Source organism: Ranitomeya variabilis, chromosome 2 (assembly GCF_051348905.1).
Source record: "Ranitomeya variabilis isolate aRanVar5 chromosome 2, aRanVar5.hap1, whole genome shotgun sequence".
Taxonomy (NCBI): Eukaryota; Metazoa; Chordata; class Amphibia; order Anura; family Dendrobatidae; genus Ranitomeya; species Ranitomeya variabilis.
The window spans coordinates 972212701-972235815 of NC_135233.1; the positions used below are offsets into that span (position 1 = coordinate 972212701).

Genomic DNA, 23115 nt, shown 5'->3' on the forward strand with positions numbered 1-23115 from the left:
GGAAAACATATGTCTGTGGTTTTATGGACAGAAAAACTCACTTTATTTTTTACAACCCTTATTTCACTGCAGATGAGAGAAACAAGAGTTTGGCCTCTGTTCTCAGTCTTTTCACTCTGCCAGCAAAGACAGACGTATGTTGCACAGATTTCTGAGAAGCAGCTAAGCTTTCCAAGGGAAGACAAGAAAATCTAGTTCTTTGGGGTTTTCTAAAATCCCAAGGGCAAGCATACAGAGAAATCGGTATAAAAATGGATTGCAAAAATCACATCTCACATTATATGTATATACTAGCTGTACTACCCGGCTTCGCCCGGGTTAATGACTGCTGTTAGCAAAATAGAATGTGTTAACAAAAATTTATTCTGCACACAAAAACCACAAAACAAATAGATAGAAATGTAATTATTAAAAGGCAAAAACTAAGCAAATAGAAGCATTTCACAACATATATTAGCTTTGTTATACTGAGAATGTCTTTGTTGCCTATATTAACCAATCAGAGCTCAGGTTAATTAACTGTAGCAAAATAGAAGCTGAGCTGTGATTGGTTGCTATTGGCAGCCTGATAAATCCCCAGCCAACAGGAAGCCCTCCCCCCTGGCAGTATATATTAGCTCACACATACACATAATAGACAGGTCATGTGACTGACAGCTGCCGTATTTCCTATATGGTACATTTGTTGCTCTTGTAGTTTGCTTATTAATCAGATTTTTATTTTTGAAGGACAATACCAGACTTGTGTGTGTTTTAGGGCGAGTTTTATGTGTCAAGTTGTGTGTGTTGAGTTGCGTGTGGCGACATGCATGTAGCGACTTTTGTGAGATGAGTTTTGTGTGGCGACATGCGTGTAGCAACATTTTGTGTGTTGAGTTGCATGTGACAGGTTAGTGTAGCAAGTTGTGTGCAGCAAGATTTGTGCATGGCGAGTTTTGCGCGTGGCGAGTTTTATGTGTGGTGCATTTTGAGTATGTGCAAGTTTTGTGTGAGGCAACTTTTGCATGTGGTGCAACTTTTGTACATGTGGCAATTTTTCTGTGTGTGCAAGTTTTGCATGAGGTGAGTTTTCCATGAGGTGAGTTTTGCACGTGTGGCGAGTTTTGCGTGAGCCTAGTTTTGCATATGGCGAGTTTTGCATGTAGCGAGTTTTGAGTGGTGACTTTTGTGTTTCGACTTTTATGTGGCGAGGTTGGTGTGTGTGTGTGGTGAAATGTGTGCTGAGGGTGGTATATGTGTTCAAGCACGTGGTAGTGTGTGGCGCATTTTGTGTTTGTGTTCATATCCCCGTGTGTGGTGAGTATCCCATGTCGGGGCCCCACCTTAGCAACTGTACGGTATATACTCTTTGTCGCCATCGCTCTCATTCTTTAAGTCCTCATTGTTCACATCTGGCAGCTGTCAATTTTCCTCCAACACTTTTCCCTTCACTTTTTCCCCATTATGTAGATAGGAGCAAAATTGTTTGGTGAATTGGAACGCGCGGGGTTAAAATTTCACCTCACAACATAGCCTATGACGCTCTCGGGGTCCAGACGTGTGACTGTGCAAAATTTTGTGGCTGTAGCTGCGACGGTACAGATGCCAATCCCGGACATACACACATACATACATACACACATTCAGCTTTATATATTAGATATACCTGTATGTAATCTCCTGTATATAGTATATACCTGTGTGTCATCTCACCTATATATAGTATATATCTGTGTGTCATCTCCTGTATATAGTATATACCTGTATGTCATCTCCTCCTATACATAGCATATACCTGTGTCATCTCCTCCTGTATATACTATATACCTGTAGGTAATCTGCTCCTGTATATAGTATATACCTGTGTGTCATCTCCTCCTGTATATAGTATATACCTGTATGTCATCTCCTCCTGTATGTAGTATGTACCTGTATGTCATCTCCTCCTCTATATAGTATATACCTGTGTGTCATCTCTCCTGTATATAGTATATATCTGTGTGTCATCTCCTCCTGTATATAGTATATACCTGTGTGTCATCTCCCCTGTAAATAGTATATACCTGTGTGTCATCTCCTGTATATAGTATATAGCTGTATGCCATCTCCTCCTGTATTAGCCCTCGTTCACACGTTATTTGGTCAGTATTTTTACCTCAGTATTTGTAAGCTAAAATGGCAGCCTGATAAATCCCCAGCCAACAGTAAGCCCACCCCCTGGCAGTATATATTAGCTCACACATACACATAATAGACTGGTCATGTGACTGACAGCTGCCGGATTCCTATATGGTACATTTGTTGCTCTTGTAGTTTGTCTGCTTATTAATCAGATTTTTATTTTTGAAGGATACCAGACTTGTGTGTGTTTTAGGGCGAGTTTCGTGTGTCAAGTTGTGTGTGTTGAGTTGCGTGTGGCGACATGCATGTAGGGACTTTTGTGAGATGAGTTTTGTGTGGCGACATGCGTGTAGCAACTTTTTGTGTGTCGAGTTGCATGTGACAGGTTAGTGTAGCAAGTTGTGTGCAGCAAGTTTTGCGCATGGCGAGTTTTGCGCGTGGCGAGTTTTATGTGTGGTGCCTTTTGAGTATGTGCAAGTTTTGTGTGAGGCAACTTTTGCATGTGTTGCAACTTTTGTGCATGTGGCAATTTTTCTGCGTGTGGCAATTTTTCTGCGTGTGCAAGTTTTGCGTGTGGCGAGTTTTGCACGTGTGGCGAGTTTTGCATGTGGAGAGTTTTGCGCGTGGCGAGTTTTGAGCGGCGACTTTTGTGTTTCTACTTTTATGTGGCGAGGTTGGTGTATGTGTGGTGAAATGTGCACTGAGGGTGGTATATGTGTTCGAGCACGTGGTAGTGTGTGGCGCATTTTGTGTGTGTGTTCATATCCCCGTGGTGGTGTGATTATCCCATGTTGGGGCCCCACCTTAGCAACTGTACAGTATATACTCTTTGGTGCCATCGCTGTCATTCTTTAAGTCCCCCTTGTTCACATCTGGCAGCTGTTAATTTGCCTCCAACACTTTTCCTTTCATTTTTTCCCCATTATGTAGATAGGGGCAAAATTGTTTGGTGACTTGGAAAGCGCGGGGTTAAAATTTCACCTCACAATATAGCTTTGACGCTCTCAGGGTCCAGACGTGTGACTGTGCAAAATTTTGTGCCTGTAGCTGCGACGCCTCCAACACTTTTCCTTTCACTTTTTCCCCATTATGTAGATAGGGGCAAAATTGTTTGGTGAATTGGAAAGCGCGGGGTTAAAATTTCACCTCACAACATAGCCTATGACGCTCTCGGGGTCCAGACGTGTGACTGTGCAAAATTTTGTGGCTGTAGCTGCTACGGTTCAGATGCCAATCCCGGACATACATACATACATACATACATACACACACACACACATTCAGCTTTATATATTAGACTAGCTGTACTACCCGGCTTCGCCCGGGTTAATGACTGCTGTTAGCAAAATAGAATGTGTTAACAAAAATTTATTCTGCACACAAAAACCACAAAACAAATAGATAGAAATGTAATTATTAAAAGGCAAAAACTAAGCAAATAGAAGCATTTCACAACATATATTAGCTTTGTTATACTGAGAATGTCTTTGTTGCCTATATTAACCAATCAGAGCTCAGGTTAATTAACTGTAGCAAAATAGAAGCTGAGCTGTGATTGGTTGCTATTGGCAGCCTGATAAATCCCCAGCCAACAGGAAGCCCTCCCCCCTGGCAGTATATATTAGCTCACACATACACATAATAGACAGGTCATGTGACTGACAGCTGCCGTATTTCCTATATGGTACATTTGTTGCTCTTGTAGTTTGCTTATTAATCAGATTTTTATTTTTGAAGGACAATACCAGACTTGTGTGTGTTTTAGGGCGAGTTTTATGTGTCAAGTTGTGTGTGTTGAGTTGCGTGTGGCGACATGCATGTAGCGACTTTTGTGAGATGAGTTTTGTGTGGCGACATGCGTGTAGCAACATTTTGTGTGTTGAGTTGCATGTGACAGGTTAGTGTAGCAAGTTGTGTGCAGCAAGATTTGTGCATGGCGAGTTTTGCGCGTGGCGAGTTTTATGTGTGGTGCATTTTGAGTATGTGCAAGTTTTGTGTGAGGCAACTTTTGCATGTGGTGCAACTTTTGTACATGTGGCAATTTTTCTGTGTGTGCAAGTTTTGCATGAGGTGAGTTTTCCATGAGGTGAGTTTTGCACGTGTGGCGAGTTTTGCGTGAGCCTAGTTTTGCATATGGCGAGTTTTGCATGTAGCGAGTTTTGAGTGGTGACTTTTGTGTTTCGACTTTTATGTGGCGAGGTTGGTGTGTGTGTGTGGTGAAATGTGTGCTGAGGGTGGTATATGTGTTCAAGCACGTGGTAGTGTGTGGCGCATTTTGTGTTTGTGTTCATATCCCCGTGTGTGGTGAGTATCCCATGTCGGGGCCCCACCTTAGCAACTGTACGGTATATACTCTTTGTCGCCATCGCTCTCATTCTTTAAGTCCTCATTGTTCACATCTGGCAGCTGTCAATTTTCCTCCAACACTTTTCCCTTCACTTTTTCCCCATTATGTAGATAGGAGCAAAATTGTTTGGTGAATTGGAACGCGCGGGGTTAAAATTTCACCTCACAACATAGCCTATGACGCTCTCGGGGTCCAGACGTGTGACTGTGCAAAATTTTGTGGCTGTAGCTGCGACGGTACAGATGCCAATCCCGGACATACACACATACATACATACACACATTCAGCTTTATATATTAGATATACCTGTATGTAATCTCCTGTATATAGTATATACCTGTGTGTCATCTCACCTATATATAGTATATATCTGTGTGTCATCTCCTGTATATAGTATATACCTGTATGTCATCTCCTCCTATACATAGCATATACCTGTGTCATCTCCTCCTGTATATACTATATACCTGTAGGTAATCTGCTCCTGTATATAGTATATACCTGTGTGTCATCTCCTCCTGTATATAGTATATACCTGTATGTCATCTCCTCCTGTATGTAGTATGTACCTGTATGTCATCTCCTCCTCTATATAGTATATACCTGTGTGTCATCTCTCCTGTATATAGTATATATCTGTGTGTCATCTCCTCCTGTATATAGTATATACCTGTGTGTCATCTCCCCTGTAAATAGTATATACCTGTGTGTCATCTCCTGTATATAGTATATAGCTGTATGCCATCTCCTCCTGTATTAGCCCTCGTTCACACGTTATTTGGTCAGTATTTTTACCTCAGTATTTGTAAGCTAAAATGGCAGCCTGATAAATCCCCAGCCAACAGTAAGCCCACCCCCTGGCAGTATATATTAGCTCACACATACACATAATAGACTGGTCATGTGACTGACAGCTGCCGGATTCCTATATGGTACATTTGTTGCTCTTGTAGTTTGTCTGCTTATTAATCAGATTTTTATTTTTGAAGGATACCAGACTTGTGTGTGTTTTAGGGCGAGTTTCGTGTGTCAAGTTGTGTGTGTTGAGTTGCGTGTGGCGACATGCATGTAGGGACTTTTGTGAGATGAGTTTTGTGTGGCGACATGCGTGTAGCAACTTTTTGTGTGTCGAGTTGCATGTGACAGGTTAGTGTAGCAAGTTGTGTGCAGCAAGTTTTGCGCATGGCGAGTTTTGCGCGTGGCGAGTTTTATGTGTGGTGCCTTTTGAGTATGTGCAAGTTTTGTGTGAGGCAACTTTTGCATGTGTTGCAACTTTTGTGCATGTGGCAATTTTTCTGCGTGTGGCAATTTTTCTGCGTGTGCAAGTTTTGCGTGTGGCGAGTTTTGCACGTGTGGCGAGTTTTGCATGTGGAGAGTTTTGCGCGTGGCGAGTTTTGAGCGGCGACTTTTGTGTTTCTACTTTTATGTGGCGAGGTTGGTGTATGTGTGGTGAAATGTGCACTGAGGGTGGTATATGTGTTCGAGCACGTGGTAGTGTGTGGCGCATTTTGTGTGTGTGTTCATATCCCCGTGGTGGTGTGATTATCCCATGTTGGGGCCCCACCTTAGCAACTGTACAGTATATACTCTTTGGTGCCATCGCTGTCATTCTTTAAGTCCCCCTTGTTCACATCTGGCAGCTGTTAATTTGCCTCCAACACTTTTCCTTTCATTTTTTCCCCATTATGTAGATAGGGGCAAAATTGTTTGGTGACTTGGAAAGCGCGGGGTTAAAATTTCACCTCACAATATAGCTTTGACGCTCTCAGGGTCCAGACGTGTGACTGTGCAAAATTTTGTGCCTGTAGCTGCGACGCCTCCAACACTTTTCCTTTCACTTTTTCCCCATTATGTAGATAGGGGCAAAATTGTTTGGTGAATTGGAAAGCGCGGGGTTAAAATTTCACCTCACAACATAGCCTATGACGCTCTCGGGGTCCAGACGTGTGACTGTGCAAAATTTTGTGGCTGTAGCTGCTACGGTTCAGATGCCAATCCCGGACATACATACATACATACATACATACACACACACACACATTCAGCTTTATATATTAGACTAGCTGTACTACCCGGCTTCGCCCGGGTTAATGACTGCTGTTAGCAAAATAGAATGTGTTAACAAAAATTTATTCTGCACACAAAAACCACAAAACAAATAGATAGAAATGTAATTATTAAAAGGCAAAAACTAAGCAAATAGAAGCATTTCACAACATATATTAGCTTTGTTATACTGAGAATGTCTTTGTTGCCTATATTAACCAATCAGAGCTCAGGTTAATTAACTGTAGCAAAATAGAAGCTGAGCTGTGATTGGTTGCTATTGGCAGCCTGATAAATCCCCAGCCAACAGGAAGCCCTCCCCCCTGGCAGTATATATTAGCTCACACATACACATAATAGACAGGTCATGTGACTGACAGCTGCCGTATTTCCTATATGGTACATTTGTTGCTCTTGTAGTTTGCTTATTAATCAGATTTTTATTTTTGAAGGACAATACCAGACTTGTGTGTGTTTTAGGGCGAGTTTTATGTGTCAAGTTGTGTGTGTTGAGTTGCGTGTGGCGACATGCATGTAGCGACTTTTGTGAGATGAGTTTTGTGTGGCGACATGCGTGTAGCAACATTTTGTGTGTTGAGTTGCATGTGACAGGTTAGTGTAGCAAGTTGTGTGCAGCAAGATTTGTGCATGGCGAGTTTTGCGCGTGGCGAGTTTTATGTGTGGTGCATTTTGAGTATGTGCAAGTTTTGTGTGAGGCAACTTTTGCATGTGGTGCAACTTTTGTACATGTGGCAATTTTTCTGTGTGTGCAAGTTTTGCATGAGGTGAGTTTTCCATGAGGTGAGTTTTGCACGTGTGGCGAGTTTTGCGTGAGCCTAGTTTTGCATATGGCGAGTTTTGCATGTAGCGAGTTTTGAGTGGTGACTTTTGTGTTTCGACTTTTATGTGGCGAGGTTGGTGTGTGTGTGTGGTGAAATGTGTGCTGAGGGTGGTATATGTGTTCAAGCACGTGGTAGTGTGTGGCGCATTTTGTGTTTGTGTTCATATCCCCGTGTGTGGTGAGTATCCCATGTCGGGGCCCCACCTTAGCAACTGTACGGTATATACTCTTTGTCGCCATCGCTCTCATTCTTTAAGTCCTCATTGTTCACATCTGGCAGCTGTCAATTTTCCTCCAACACTTTTCCCTTCACTTTTTCCCCATTATGTAGATAGGAGCAAAATTGTTTGGTGAATTGGAACGCGCGGGGTTAAAATTTCACCTCACAACATAGCCTATGACGCTCTCGGGGTCCAGACGTGTGACTGTGCAAAATTTTGTGGCTGTAGCTGCGACGGTACAGATGCCAATCCCGGACATACACACATACATACATACACACATTCAGCTTTATATATTAGATATACCTGTATGTAATCTCCTGTATATAGTATATACCTGTGTGTCATCTCACCTATATATAGTATATATCTGTGTGTCATCTCCTGTATATAGTATATACCTGTATGTCATCTCCTCCTATACATAGCATATACCTGTGTCATCTCCTCCTGTATATACTATATACCTGTAGGTAATCTGCTCCTGTATATAGTATATACCTGTGTGTCATCTCCTCCTGTATATAGTATATACCTGTATGTCATCTCCTCCTGTATGTAGTATGTACCTGTATGTCATCTCCTCCTCTATATAGTATATACCTGTGTGTCATCTCTCCTGTATATAGTATATATCTGTGTGTCATCTCCTCCTGTATATAGTATATACCTGTGTGTCATCTCCCCTGTAAATAGTATATACCTGTGTGTCATCTCCTGTATATAGTATATAGCTGTATGCCATCTCCTCCTGTATTAGCCCTCGTTCACACGTTATTTGGTCAGTATTTTTACCTCAGTATTTGTAAGCTAAAATGGCAGCCTGATAAATCCCCAGCCAACAGTAAGCCCACCCCCTGGCAGTATATATTAGCTCACACATACACATAATAGACTGGTCATGTGACTGACAGCTGCCGGATTCCTATATGGTACATTTGTTGCTCTTGTAGTTTGTCTGCTTATTAATCAGATTTTTATTTTTGAAGGATACCAGACTTGTGTGTGTTTTAGGGCGAGTTTCGTGTGTCAAGTTGTGTGTGTTGAGTTGCGTGTGGCGACATGCATGTAGGGACTTTTGTGAGATGAGTTTTGTGTGGCGACATGCGTGTAGCAACTTTTTGTGTGTCGAGTTGCATGTGACAGGTTAGTGTAGCAAGTTGTGTGCAGCAAGTTTTGCGCATGGCGAGTTTTGCGCGTGGCGAGTTTTATGTGTGGTGCCTTTTGAGTATGTGCAAGTTTTGTGTGAGGCAACTTTTGCATGTGTTGCAACTTTTGTGCATGTGGCAATTTTTCTGCGTGTGGCAATTTTTCTGCGTGTGCAAGTTTTGCGTGTGGCGAGTTTTGCACGTGTGGCGAGTTTTGCATGTGGAGAGTTTTGCGCGTGGCGAGTTTTGAGCGGCGACTTTTGTGTTTCTACTTTTATGTGGCGAGGTTGGTGTATGTGTGGTGAAATGTGCACTGAGGGTGGTATATGTGTTCGAGCACGTGGTAGTGTGTGGCGCATTTTGTGTGTGTGTTCATATCCCCGTGGTGGTGTGATTATCCCATGTTGGGGCCCCACCTTAGCAACTGTACAGTATATACTCTTTGGTGCCATCGCTGTCATTCTTTAAGTCCCCCTTGTTCACATCTGGCAGCTGTTAATTTGCCTCCAACACTTTTCCTTTCATTTTTTCCCCATTATGTAGATAGGGGCAAAATTGTTTGGTGACTTGGAAAGCGCGGGGTTAAAATTTCACCTCACAATATAGCTTTGACGCTCTCAGGGTCCAGACGTGTGACTGTGCAAAATTTTGTGCCTGTAGCTGCGACGCCTCCAACACTTTTCCTTTCACTTTTTCCCCATTATGTAGATAGGGGCAAAATTGTTTGGTGAATTGGAAAGCGCGGGGTTAAAATTTCACCTCACAACATAGCCTATGACGCTCTCGGGGTCCAGACGTGTGACTGTGCAAAATTTTGTGGCTGTAGCTGCTACGGTTCAGATGCCAATCCCGGACATACATACATACATACATACATACACACACACACACATTCAGCTTTATATATTAGATTTCAGAGGTAAATGGTGGAAAAACTGTATGTAACACCTAAGAGTGCGTCTAATGCTTACAAATTCCTATACTATATGGGAAAGTGGAAGGTGGCATGGCTTAAGTACTGTACGTGTCTATACAGACTGTCAGCACTCAGATCTGTATATATACGGTATGTATGTATGCAATCCATAGCTGTAAATACTATGCTAACATATTCTGCAGCGCTTTATAGTTTGCACACATTATCATCGCTGTCCCCGATGGGGCTCACAATCTAAATTCCCTATCAGTATGTCTTTGGAATGTGGGAGGAAACTGGAGAACCCAGAGGAAACCCACACAAACACGGGGAGAACATACAAACTCCTTGCAGATGTTGTCCAAGGTTGGATTAGAACCCAGGACTATCCACTGAGCCACCTCTAGTAACCTCTAGTATTAAAACCTTACAATGTGTCAAAAATGGCCTCAATGTGAATAAGAGCCAAGCAAGATCGGGGCCCAACTCATCAAAAATAGTATTTAGTAAGTACCTTATGTTATTATATGCACTATTGCTTTTTATTTAGCTGTAGCTGGATAGATATTCAATTTGTTTCTATCTTAGGTTTAGTCTGTTTAATGGCCAGTGTGAACATTTTCCTGCACATTGCATGTGTACCTAATTATACGCCAATTGATTTCTTTCAGGTTTTGCTTTAGGTTTTTGCCCTCAGTGCACACAAGGGTTTGACCTCCCCCTTTTTTTGCTGGGCATTACGTTTATGTAGCTTCCCACTGCTGGGTGTGCACAGTTGGGTACCGGACCGGCTTGGCCTTTATTCACGTTGAGGTAATTTTCGACACCTGGTAATTTTTTAATACTAGAGGTTTGGAATGCCCTGACTGGGTTCACATTGGTGGGACGGCTTTTATGCTTTTTTTTTTTTAAATCAAAAACAGTGTTTACTATGTACCCTATGTTATTTATATGCACTATTGCTCTTTACTTACAGCAGGGTATACGTTCATTTTGTTTCTATCTTAGGTTTTGCCTGTTTAATGCCCAGTGGATTCCCGCAATTAGGCAGTGGGGAGCTGGCTGTCAATCAGCATGAAGTCAGCAGTCAAGACCCATCAACAGAGCAGAGCGGATGAGAAGCTGCTGCTCTGTGAGTGATGTCAAAGGAAGTCACTGAAAGGCCGTCAGAAGCAGTCTGTAATGGCAAAGATCGGCGCATGTAGTTAGCAACTAGCTGCCTATTAGTTCTTAGGGTACCGTCTCACAGTGGCACTTTTGTCGCTACAACGGTACGATCCGTGACGTTCCAGCGATATCCATACGATATCGCTGTGTCTGACACGCAGCAGCGATCAGGGACCCCGCTGAGAATCGTACGTCATAGCAGATCGTTTGGAACTTTATTTCGTCGCTGGATCTCCCGCTGTCATCGCTGGATCGGTGTGACACCGATCCAGCGATATGTTCGCTTGTAACCAGGGTAAACATCGGGTTACTAAGCGCAGGGCCGCGCTTAGTAACCCGATGTTTACCCTGGTTACCATCGTAAATGTAAAAAAAACCAAACAGTACATACTCACATTCCGGTGTCACGTCCCCCGGCGTTCTGCTTCCCGCACTGACTGTGAGCGCCGGCCGTAAGGCACAGCACAGCGGTGACGTCACTGCTGTGCTCTGTTTTCACTTTATGGCCGGCGCTCACAGTCAGTGCGGGAAGCAGACGCCGGGGGACGTGACACCGGAATGTGAGTATGTACTGTTTGGTTTTTTTTACTTTTACGATGGTAACCAGGGTAAATATCGGGTTACTAAGCGCGGCCCTGCGCTTAGTAACCCAATGTTTACCCTGGTTACCCGGGGACTTCGGCATCGTTGGTCGCTGGAGAGCTGTCTGTGTGACAGCTCCCCAGCGACCACACAACGACTTACCAACGATCACGGCCAGGTCGTATCGCTGGTCGTGATCGTTGGTAAATCGTTTAGTGTAACGGTACCCTTAGGCACATTTAAAAAAAAAAAAAGTCCTGGACTACCCCTTTTAAATAAGAGATAAGGTTTAGTAACAGTGATGGCCAGTAAACTGTGTGCTAAGCTGTGCTGTTCCAGATCTATATACTGTTTTTATCTGGACACTTCCAGAGCAAATAACAGCTAATCAGTGGGGGGTGCCAGGTGTCAAACCATCCCTCCTATGTTATACTGATCTCCTATCATATGGATAGGTCATTAATATGCTATTTAAGGACAACCCCTTTAAAAAGGCCTCAATTTGCCCTAGTAAAAATAATTGTGACCATTTGCGCATGCCTGGAAACAAATTGAAGAGAAGACTGTAAAAGAATCATATGCCTGGACAGATAGTAATGTCGTCTAATCAATGTATATAGGCTCACATACACAGTCATCCAGTAACGTGGACACAGCACAGTGATGCAATAGCAAGCAAATCATTTTCACGCAACGATGCAAGATCTTAGGGATTTGCCTGCAAATAATCTGCTAAATCACAGTAATAAGCTTTTCTACAACATCTTGTTTGTTTCAGCCATACATGATACATGTATGTCAGTTTACCCCGTGCATTTCAGGGACCTCCAGACCCTCCCAAAACCTCCAGACACTCCCATGGCAGGAAGATAAACTAAAATCCAACTTCCTCAACCTTTTGTTCCACTGGAAATTTCTGGCATCAGCTTACTCCCTTTTTTTTTTTACTGAAAACACATGTACACTCAATCGAAACGAGCATCCATGTTTATCAGGGAGTCAGAACAGATAGCTGATGGCTAAACAAGTGCCTGGTAGACAACTATCCAGTGTCATTGGCCAACCAAAGTAACAAGGGAAAACATCCAGAATCAAAATGTTCATAAAAACCAATTAAAGGGGTTGATGTAAAAAATAAAAATAAGGCTGTCCTCTATCACAATAAGTGCCAATATTATACATGAGCTTAACTGAAGTGAATAGGGATGGGTTGCAATACCACATACAGTATAGAACTGATCGAAAATAGTGGCACAGTTTAAGTGATTTTTGTTTAGAACAAAAAAGAAAGAAGATATATCATTTTATATCGACAAGTAAATGTTACTTACCAAGATTCAAAGCATGGAAGCATTTTGGAAACAAAAAGCAAGCGATTAGTTTTTCTATTAACAACATTTTACTGTACAGTACTGATAATTAGTATGTATTATACAGACTACACGGTATAATTACAATGCCCAAACTGCTGGGCGTCAATAGGAAAGCAATTATAGTCCATAGATGTGGGTGGCAGCACATGCCAACATGTGTACCAGTCCGGAAAGCTGCAGTCTACCATAGGGAAGCGCTGCTGACCGTGGCCATAGCAGTACCAAGATATTTCAGTATGGGGCCACACTTGGCAGTAAGAGGGGAAATGCTCAGCAGGAAATGTTGGCTATGACTTGTTTTGGTGAAAAAGTAATATTTTTACTAAACATAATGCAAACTAAGGCTAGCCCTATGCATTTACTGAATCAAAAACGATGTGAACAGTTCAGACCCCCAGAAATGTGCAGCTCTTCAGTCTGTGTGACTGCAGTCGGGTAAATTCATTGCCGGTACTCCTCCCTCCCCTTTTACCGGAAAGGGGTTCTCCAAAATTGAAGAGTTACTTTTTTTCCCAGAACAGTATCACACCTGTCTATAGACTATGTTGGCTATGGTAGCTAGCAAATGAATGGGCTGCTAGATCAGCCCATAGTGAAGAATCATGCTGTTTCAAGAAAAAAGTTGAAGTTGCATCTCATTTCTTTTTTTATTTATTTGTATTTTAGCTTTTTGTTACATTTTTTATAAGGACTATTGATATTAAAAAAATGAGAACTTTCAGACAGTACTACATTTTAACAACATTCTGGAAGTATTTTTACTTGTTGATTACTATGTTGCGGTGGATTAACATGTTGTAGTGGTATGCCCACTAGAAATTGCAAAATGTATCCTCTAATCCAGAGGCGGACACAGACATGAGGGTCCTGCTGAAAAAATATTTGATATAGCAGTCCTATAATTTGTCATAGCACACCCATTTACGTGTCTGTGATGGATGCTGCTCATTGCTTTGGGGTTGATAGTGGGCCTGCTTACCGCTTGGGCAGGTTGCACCAATGATATGTCCACCACTGCACTAATCCTTTTAAGGCAATATTTTTTTTGGGAGGGTCTCTTTAAGGATAGGGCATTATTCACGTATGTTTTTGCAACATATCTACTTTGTGTGAAGATATCCTAAAAACAACCATGACAATGAATAAGTAGTGGTAACATCGTGCAGGTGTCCAGGACCTAAAGGGGATCAAAACTGACCAAGGTAAGTCGCTGGATAGGATGGGTTTACCCGTTCTGGCTGCATCATGGAGATACATTTAATGGGCTGTGGACACATTCAGGATGGGTTTTTAGCCTGCGGACGTTTTCACAGCAAGCAGAGATCTTGACTATGTTGAAGAGTAGGATCAAACGAGAATGTAAAAAATAATTCAAAATGTCATCCAGAAGAGTGGGATGATTCTTTTCTCACAAGTCGGTCTGCATACAAACTGTATACAATCTGATTATTTTCTCAGCAGCTATTAATCCTTTACCATTTACAGTTTCCTATGTAATAGAATTGTAATGTATCCACAAAAAAACGGGTGCTGTACTACGGCTCCGTTTGGCATCCAACTTCTTTTCGCACCCATAGACTTAATTAAATGGGGGAATCTCATCCAACACACATAAGAAACTAGTGCATTCTCAAATTTTTTCACATAAAAATCTGTGTGAATGAGCCCTAAATGTGAGCACAACACCATTTTCTCTAAAGCAGAACTTCTTTGATTTTGTCTTTGGAGTGGGGCTGTTTGGGTGTCTGTGCTGGCGACAGGCCATGTACTGCCCAACAGACTTAGCACGCAGACAGAAAATAAATATATCGAATAAGAATCTGGCAACTGGTGGTGGAAAAGATAGGTTAAAAGGTGGGAAAATAAAAGGGAGATTTTCCATTTTCGTCCAGCAGTCTATGAAGCCAACATAACCATTATTTCATGATATCCTCTTTAAACAATAGGATATTCTCCTCCTTCCAGCAGCAGGATGTGGAAAAGTCTGTCGCATGTGTTTATAACATCCAGAGCCGCTTACTGAAACTGCTCATTGTTTGGGGGTTTCCTGACCATTTCGTTTCTGATAAAATGGAGCAGGTGCAATACCTTAATGCGAGCACAGCTCAGATACATTAAATCTGCACGTCCGGATTTCTATATTTTTAATACTTTAGAAAACTTTCCCATTTTAGAATTATGGTCGCTGATAAAAAAAAGCCCACACCATTTAGTAAAGTTGCAGGATATCCTATTACCAAGGCCAGGGAGAGACGAACATATGAAAAATCATCTGAGTTTCAGCCAGAGAACTTGGAACATTTTCAACTGCTTGTTACCCTTGTGCCATCCACGTGTCTGTTTTTTACATCTGTGTGATGTCCATGGTCAATCCGTTTCCATACGTCTACATTCAAAAAATGTACATGATCAAATGCCGTTTCCTAGGTTAATAATGAATTTTTTTTCTACGCCCCCATAGACTCCAATGGGCGAATCTCATCCAAGATTTCCTCACGGACAGTTGGACCGAGAAAAAATCAGTCATCTGGACAACAATATGCCCTCCAATGCTTAGGAAATACTGTCAGTTTGGCAGATTGACCGCTATTAAAAATATACCTGCGCTTGAACTACAGAGTAATTTTAAAGCGGCTTTTGGCATTGTCAATAATGGGGTCTACATCAGTCGGGAGTTCATGTGCTGTTTATGAGTAGAGGAGAATAAAGGACTCCATGCATATTAAATGGATGTTGGCTGATGATGGTTCGGCAGGCAGCCTGATGATGGTTCGGCAGGCAGCCAGCTTTTCCATACCAATGGTTGTTCGGCAGAGAGCTCTATACGACAGCCATCAGACATGTCTGGTGGCAGCTTATTCACAGGAGAGCATAAAGATCCGAAGTCTGAAATCGGACATACCGGATCGGTAAATCCTCTGGCAATCAATTTGTCAGGACCGCCATACACAGTTTATTAGCCAAACCCATTGATATAGTTAGGTTCGGCCAATATAAGGGGGGAGGCGCTTAAGAGTAACATCCAACTTAACTTTTTTATTTAGTAATGAAAATAAGCAACTTTGTGTTATATCTTATCAGAAAAATCTGCTTCTCTCTCCTCTTGGATTGATCTTTTACTCTAAATGCATGGGTAAAATCTGTATCTGTAAAGACAGATTTTCATTTTTCCAAGAAACGATGGATGTTGGTGTTTTTACAATTCCATAAAGAAGGGAGGAAAATGAATGAGCTGGAGGCAGACACAGACGATCTGCTGAAAGTTCTCCAAAAACGACTGTTACAGTTCTCCATAGAACTTTATCAGCACCAATTGTCATCTATCTCGGTAAAGGGAAAATCTGTTTTCAATGGGGACAGATTTTCCCAATGAAATGAGAATTTTGAGATTGAATCATCAGTCAAGGATGCAAAAGAAGAGGATTTTTCTAATAAAATATATTACAAAGTTTATTATTTTCATGTATACTATTGATTTAGGAAAAGCGAATAAAAAGAGTTAACTCTTTAAGCAAAAGCCAGCCACCTCTGTGGGCGGCTTATCTCCAGGGAGAACAAATCTATCCTTCTATTCAATGACATCATATTTCAGAATCTGAAGGCCTTCATACACATTAGATAATTGGATGATTTGGCCAACTAAAACTAATGTGTATGGGGTCTTGAAGATTGAGGATTACTTCACCATAATTGACAGCCCTTGGATCCTCATTCTTTAAAATACTTTTTTCACTACGATCTCCAGTACAACAATTATACTTGTACTGTAACCTGCTGTAATGATGCCAACAGCCAGAAACATTCCTCGATTTGTCTTCCATAGATCATCGCCATACAGACCTTTTGGAGTTGAAGCATGGTATTACTCACTTTTATAATGTTCCAGAGTGGAATGTGTAATGAGATCACCCACCAATGTTAGGACCAACTGATACAAACAACTGCTCAGAATCACACTAAAATATGACGCCTACAACCTGCTGCTCCCCAGACCTCACATTACTGCAGTTTAATATGGACTCTGTTCTTCGTGTCTAGATTTTTCACTTTTACTCTACCGGTCTACTTCAAAAGAAACGACACTTAATCTGGTATTTTACCGTCCGAATAAAACAAAAGCCGCAGTACAGTCATTACTGGCATCCAAAATTAACATCACCTAATTGCTAACAGATGGGGTTTGGGATAAACACTCCGTGTTTTCGAAAAGTCATTGAGAACAGCTTGCCGTAGAAGGAAGCAAAGAGTAGGGAAGAAAGCAGGTTTCGCGGCTTTGGTAAAGATTACGTGACCTCTCCCCTGAGGTCTGTATTTGCTCGCAGTCATGTAAGGATGTGGTATTGCTTAGTCACATTCATATTATTTTGATAAAATGTTTATAAGTGCTTATGTGTATTCGATCAATGCCAAGATGGAGTACGAGCCAGGGGGCCAGACGGTACGAAGCACACTACATTTTCCATGTTATAAATAAGGATTTCAGCTCCAGACACACATGTTCCCCATTATATGTGGAGGATCAATCTCTCTGAGCCAGGGAATGGCAGACCTTCAAAAGAAAGACATGTTCCACTTCCAAGACTAGGAAGGGAATCGGGAGGATAAAGACATAGGTGTAGGCTGCCATTTCTTTCAAGATGGAACAGTTCAAAGTGGGTTCTGGGGTCCTGGCCAAGAAATTAGTTTAACTCGATCTGCATTTTTCATTATTTTCTTGAAAAGTCTACTAGGATGCTGGCAAGGCCTGCTCTGGCTCCAATGCAATTGGAAATTTATGTCTGGTTAGAAGTATGAGACATCTGACTGAGAAGCCATAAACAACTGCAGGCCACGGATTAGACTACTTTTTCTAAGGCTAGGGTCACACAACCAAAACAATCGGCTAGATGCTAGTCACACTCTGGTGAGAGTTTGATCCGATTTTCTAGGATGTGGAGACTAATAAAAAAATATTCTCCATCTTCTGCTTTCTGTCAGTCACTGAAAATCAGAAAGCATTCGGATGTCGTCAGAGTAAGGTCCAATTTTTTCCACGGACCCACAGATATGAATGGCCGAGTGCGATCCAATAATTGGAGGCAAATCGTGCATGCTGTGACTTTTTCCTTGGACCAACACGGTGTGAGGTAAAAATCAGACATTTCGCAGGTTAAAAAAATGCACATGCGTTTTTAGAGTGTTTCCACAGCGGAATGGCATGAAAAACACATCTAATCTGCACCTAAGTCTATCAATAAAATTTTGTCAAAGCCAATTACCAGGAAGTATCAAAAACAAAGCAGCTTTATTTAAAGCATGACATACCAACAAGAGACAAAAAACACAGCGTCAAAAATGCAATAAAAACACATGATAAAAACGCACACAAAAACGCAATGAAAAAACGCAAGTAAACTAATTTAAATAATTGGTACAGAAATGGTGCAGAAATTCTGCAACATCAAAAACGCACCAAAAGCTCATTGTGGGAACGTAGCCTAACAGTCCAAAGGCGGAAGACAAATCAATCAGCTCATGAAATCTGAGTTACTTTTCATGTCTGCAAAGTAATAAAATGGAGTATAGAAATACACATATTTCTCAAGAGCACTATAAGAAATGAAAGCGGTGCTGCTATTGGTTACTACAAGCAACAAAGTCTACAGGGGCCTCGTTTATCAAAACTGTCCAACAGTAAAGCTGCCCATAGCAACCAATCAGTGCTCAGTTTTCATTTCTGGAAAATAGTTGAAGAAATGATTGGTTGCTATGAGCAACAAAGCCAGTTTTGAAGTTCTGATAAAAAAAGGAGCTATATAATTATAAAATATAATTTATGAAACATTTTATGTCACTTTTCTGGAGTAGAAAAGTCACAAGCTTTGGAAAATGTTATATCTGAGCTCATATTGCTGACTGCTCATAATAGCCATAGTCCGTGGAGGCTGGATACATTCTGGGCATTGGTTACCATTTCAGAGGTTGATACATGTGATGCCCATCAGCCATTAGAAGGTGTCAACCACTGAGGACGCCCGAATGTTAATAATGGTCTATCTACTGGCTAGCACGGTACAATGGCAGGAAAACATACCTAGGTTGGGCTGAGACATTGCCAGAGATCTCTGACTTATCGGGGTAGAAGTGGTAACAGGATGGTGGTTCATATGAGGCATTGGCTGTGTCATGGTCTTGCGGGGGTCTTGCCATGTTGTAATTTTCTCCATGTGACTGTAAGAAAATAGAAAGAAATTAATATGTTAATACTGAACAAATAACTGGTTGGAAAATAAATAATAAAAATACTTAAAAAAAAAATTCTGCCTGCGCATACAAGCACTAGTCTAGGAAAACGTAAAATGGACCAGCCTAATGCAGGCTGCAATTATTTTCACACCAACCACGGGTTTGTGTGAAAAATCTCAGGCGTGCAGAGGCACACAGGTTATCATGGACAGCACACTGACCCAACATTTGGCCAACTTATCATGGCCTTAAGGCTATGTTCACACCGGGCATTTTTGAAGCTTTTTATGCTAATTTTCAGCTGTGTTTTTCAGTACCAGCTAGGTCTATGAGATTTCAGAAATCTCATGCACACACCTTGGTATTTTTGTCATCGGTATTTTGTGCTTTGCATGTTTTTTGGACAAAGAGAATGTCACTTCTTTCAGCGTTTTTCACCCATTGAATTTACTAATAATAAAAGGATTTAAAATACGCACCAAAAATGCCGCAAAAAAACGCAGCAAAACTTGCGTTTTTGCCGCAGCTTCTTTCCTCTCAATCACAAAGTTTTTGCTGTAGATAAAAAACGCTGCAAAAAACGCCTAGTGTGAACTTAGCCTAAAGATCGCTTGAATGTAGGATTTGTTCTATGTTGCATTGGAGTAAACTCTTGTCTCTTGTGAAGCGGCAGCTTTTATTTAATGATAAATCACTATTTCTCTGTATAGGCAGCCCCAGGAAACAGAAAGCAATGTAGACATGAAAAGTCCGACTCTTTTGTTATGCAAACATGTTGCAATTACAGATAACAGTAGCTTAGAGTCAGACACTCAAAGTAATGCCACTGGTGCCAAGATAGGGGCTTTGTCACTGGGAGGATAGAGCTGATCTGGTGACTCAGTCACATCAAAGCATGACCACCCTCTGGGTAACTTGGGGAAGGATATGTCAGAAAACTCAAACTTATGAAGGTTTGACTCATTTACTGCACTTTACTGACTGACAGCCTGCAATGTGCCAGGATCCTGCTGAGACACCCACTTCATCCAGCAGAAGCTCCGGCAGGAGTGGAGAAATCTACTAATGCTGCAGTTGAGTAAGCGATGTGTCATTCTGTGGAGCACCAGAAATAATGACTGGATTATATACTGTGCCATTTCCCTTTCTGAGATGTGTGCAATCCAAACCATTACACATTAACGTTTACAGAGATGGATCCTGTACCTTCACTATGTCCTGTACACACTGTCAGTAAGTACAGCCTCGCACTTACGCTTTGTAACTAAGGCTAGATCTGAGGTGGATGGTAAAATTAGAGGTTCTCCTAAATGTACTTTTAGAAAAATCTGATTATTATAACAGGATTAGAGAGACTATTGTTGCGTTAGAAGCCCCTTTGGCGGCTCGTTGGCTTTACCCGAATTCTACAGAATATTGACTGTGATTTTTAGAAAGGTGAGACAAGTTGGTGTTCCCTTAAGACACTGATTGACCACCTCACGTAAGAGGCTGCATCATCTAATCATGGGTGTATATATAATGCTACTACATCACTAATCTGTCACTGCCTGAGTATTATGGGGCTGAATAGTACAAAAGATTCTGCAGAAGTCGGACAAAATCATCAGAAACTTGGATTTTTACATCTGTAAAGATCCTTCAATACTCAAAGTCAATAACAGTAGCGCGTACCATCCCTATGACAGTGGATATGTCAATGCGTATCTCCAGTCTGAACATGGAGTTAAGTAATCTCATTCCTCATCTCAGTCTGCGTTATTAATCAGATTAAACAGAAAATATCCTGTGTCAACATTTGTTAGTTTAATTGCTAATATTGTCATTTGGCCAAAGTACACTGTGAAAGTGTGCAAAGAGGTGAAGTCAAGTTTCCGTATGTCTTATCAATGTCTCTGGCGCAATAGATCAGATGTGACTGTTGGGCGACAAGACATGTTAAAGCCTGTTCATCTTGTGCTGAGCTTTGCAGATCCATAAACACACCTAGTCTAGCAGGAGGTTACCTAACAGCTGCAAATGTTGCCCGATGAAAAGACGGAAACTCTACCCAGCCTGCCCGCACCTCTAGGACATGGAGAAAAACCGGCTATTCTGCCAGTGAGAACGAAAGATAATGAATCAGGCAGGAGGAAGTGCAATAACAATCCGGGTTCAGCCAAGTAAACTATTAACAAAAAAGAGACTGCACCATGAGACCCAGTCCCGAGTATTCACTATGGTCATTAAAAGGAAGGATCTACTTTGGTAAAACTAACTTAGGGAACTGATTATACTAAACTGGCAAATATATTTACATCATTGTAATTGCTCAATGTATCAGGTAATAGCGCAGGAAAGCTACAGGGTTCTCCACAGCCACAGCGGCAGAATCCAATTCTGGTACCTGTTTCCATGAGCAATAGCATCCAATTTTGAGAATAGGAGTGCTAGGAAATTATTATTGATGCAGTTTAAAAACACAAAATTTGTGCAAATTTGTGAAAAGTAAACAATTTGAATTTATCAGATTGCACTGAATTTGGTCTCTTTTTTTTCCTGTGTAAATAACCCACATACATAGTCCTTCAGAGACACAACATGACCTGACTGAGCCTCTAACACAAACAAAACAGAAAAAGGAAAACAAAAGATAACATTACTATTACCCCACATACGAGGAAGATACCAGCTGGAATGGTGATTGTGACACTCTACTGATCTGGAGTCTTTTCTTGGTTACTCTCTGTGTAAATATCTAAAGTTGGCAGGATTACAGGGACCACCCAGCCCAAGGACATCTCCTCTGATCATTGTTTGAATACAGACAAGTCAGAACCAGGAAACAAGACACAAACATCATATTAAAAGACGACGTGAGTTTTTGGAACACGGTGTTGTGTGTATATAAGAGGAACAACACTATTATAAATTACACCTTACATTTTCATCAGTTTTCTCCTTTTCAGGTGATAGCTCTAATTTCCTGTTTTCTCTGAGCTAGTAGTTGGGAACCAACTGATATGAGGTTTTCTCTACAAAATACACTGATTCATAAGGGATTCTAGGTCTACCAAGTATCAGTGGCAGACCATAAGAATCATCAGCCATATAGAACGTTATAAAGCTGTACTGAGCAGTGGACTGTGCATCCAGTACTGGGGTGTGACAGACACAATAGAAAGTAGCAACGTGATCTTTGGGTCTCCCCATCTCACTCTGCCTCACTCCTTCTCCTTCATAGACTTCAATAGGCATCTGCATCTGATCATAGTGAGCTGCTGTTATTCTTGTCTGTAGAAAGACAGATTTTAGCTGTATTTCAGAGTGAATGATGTGTTCAGGAGTCATGGGGCCTCCCCCTATGACGTGGATCATAAGTGGAGAAAGTAGCATATTTTGCTGATAAAATATATTACAAACTTTCCTATAGTTACTTGTACTATTGATTTATACACAGTTAGTTGAAACAAGGGACCATTTAAGTCATTCATTGTAGGAATAATATGGTGTTTAATAAAGCTTTTGAGAGTATCCATCATTGTGTCAAAATTCTCTTAGGACTGTTATTCTCACCGAGCTCCAATTTTCACTCAAGGGCTTATGTAATATTCGAGACAGAACAAGCAGTAGCCGGCACCTTGAGCGATGTGGTTAGTAGTTGGTTAGGTGTATGGCATGGTTTACTAGCACCATAACCTTTACTATGAGGCCTCATCACCTCGGCATATGTCTCATTTCACAGCCCAACACAACACAACACAATACAATTTCACTGGTTACTCTGTAGGACAGAGTTAAAAAGAACCTGTTGTGTTCCAAAACAATCCTGTCTGGCCGCCTTGCGGTGATGCGGCTACCGACAGAAAACAAACTTACATCTTCCGTGTGGCCGCTCCCTTCCAATCATAGGGGCGGTGCAGGGAGCGGTTACAGTCACTGCTCAGCATACAGTGACCGCACCATAATCACTCCCCGGCAATTTGATTGACAGCAGCAAGCTCTGCATACACACAAGGCACGCATAGCGAGTGTGAATGTAACCACCCTCCTGGCTACAGGGAGGATTTAACTTCATTTTCTCCCTGTAGCTGCGGCTCCAGTAAGGATTTTAATGCCATATACCTGCAATTTAATCCCATATCTGTGGTGAAATAGTGTTTTTGGAGC

At 41.5% G+C, this 23115-nt stretch overlaps 1 protein-coding gene across 1 annotated transcript in view; it reads right to left on the minus strand.

Moving 5' to 3' along the window:
- Positions 1 to 23115, minus strand: part of WWTR1 (WW domain containing transcription regulator 1) — a 110787-nt gene that overhangs the window by 26230 nt on the left and 61442 nt on the right. The window contains exon 2 of the mRNA XM_077290845.1: positions 18815 to 18951. Coding sequence (XP_077146960.1) covers positions 18815 to 18951 — 137 coding nt within the window. The remainder of the gene's footprint in view (positions 1 to 18814; positions 18952 to 23115) is intronic.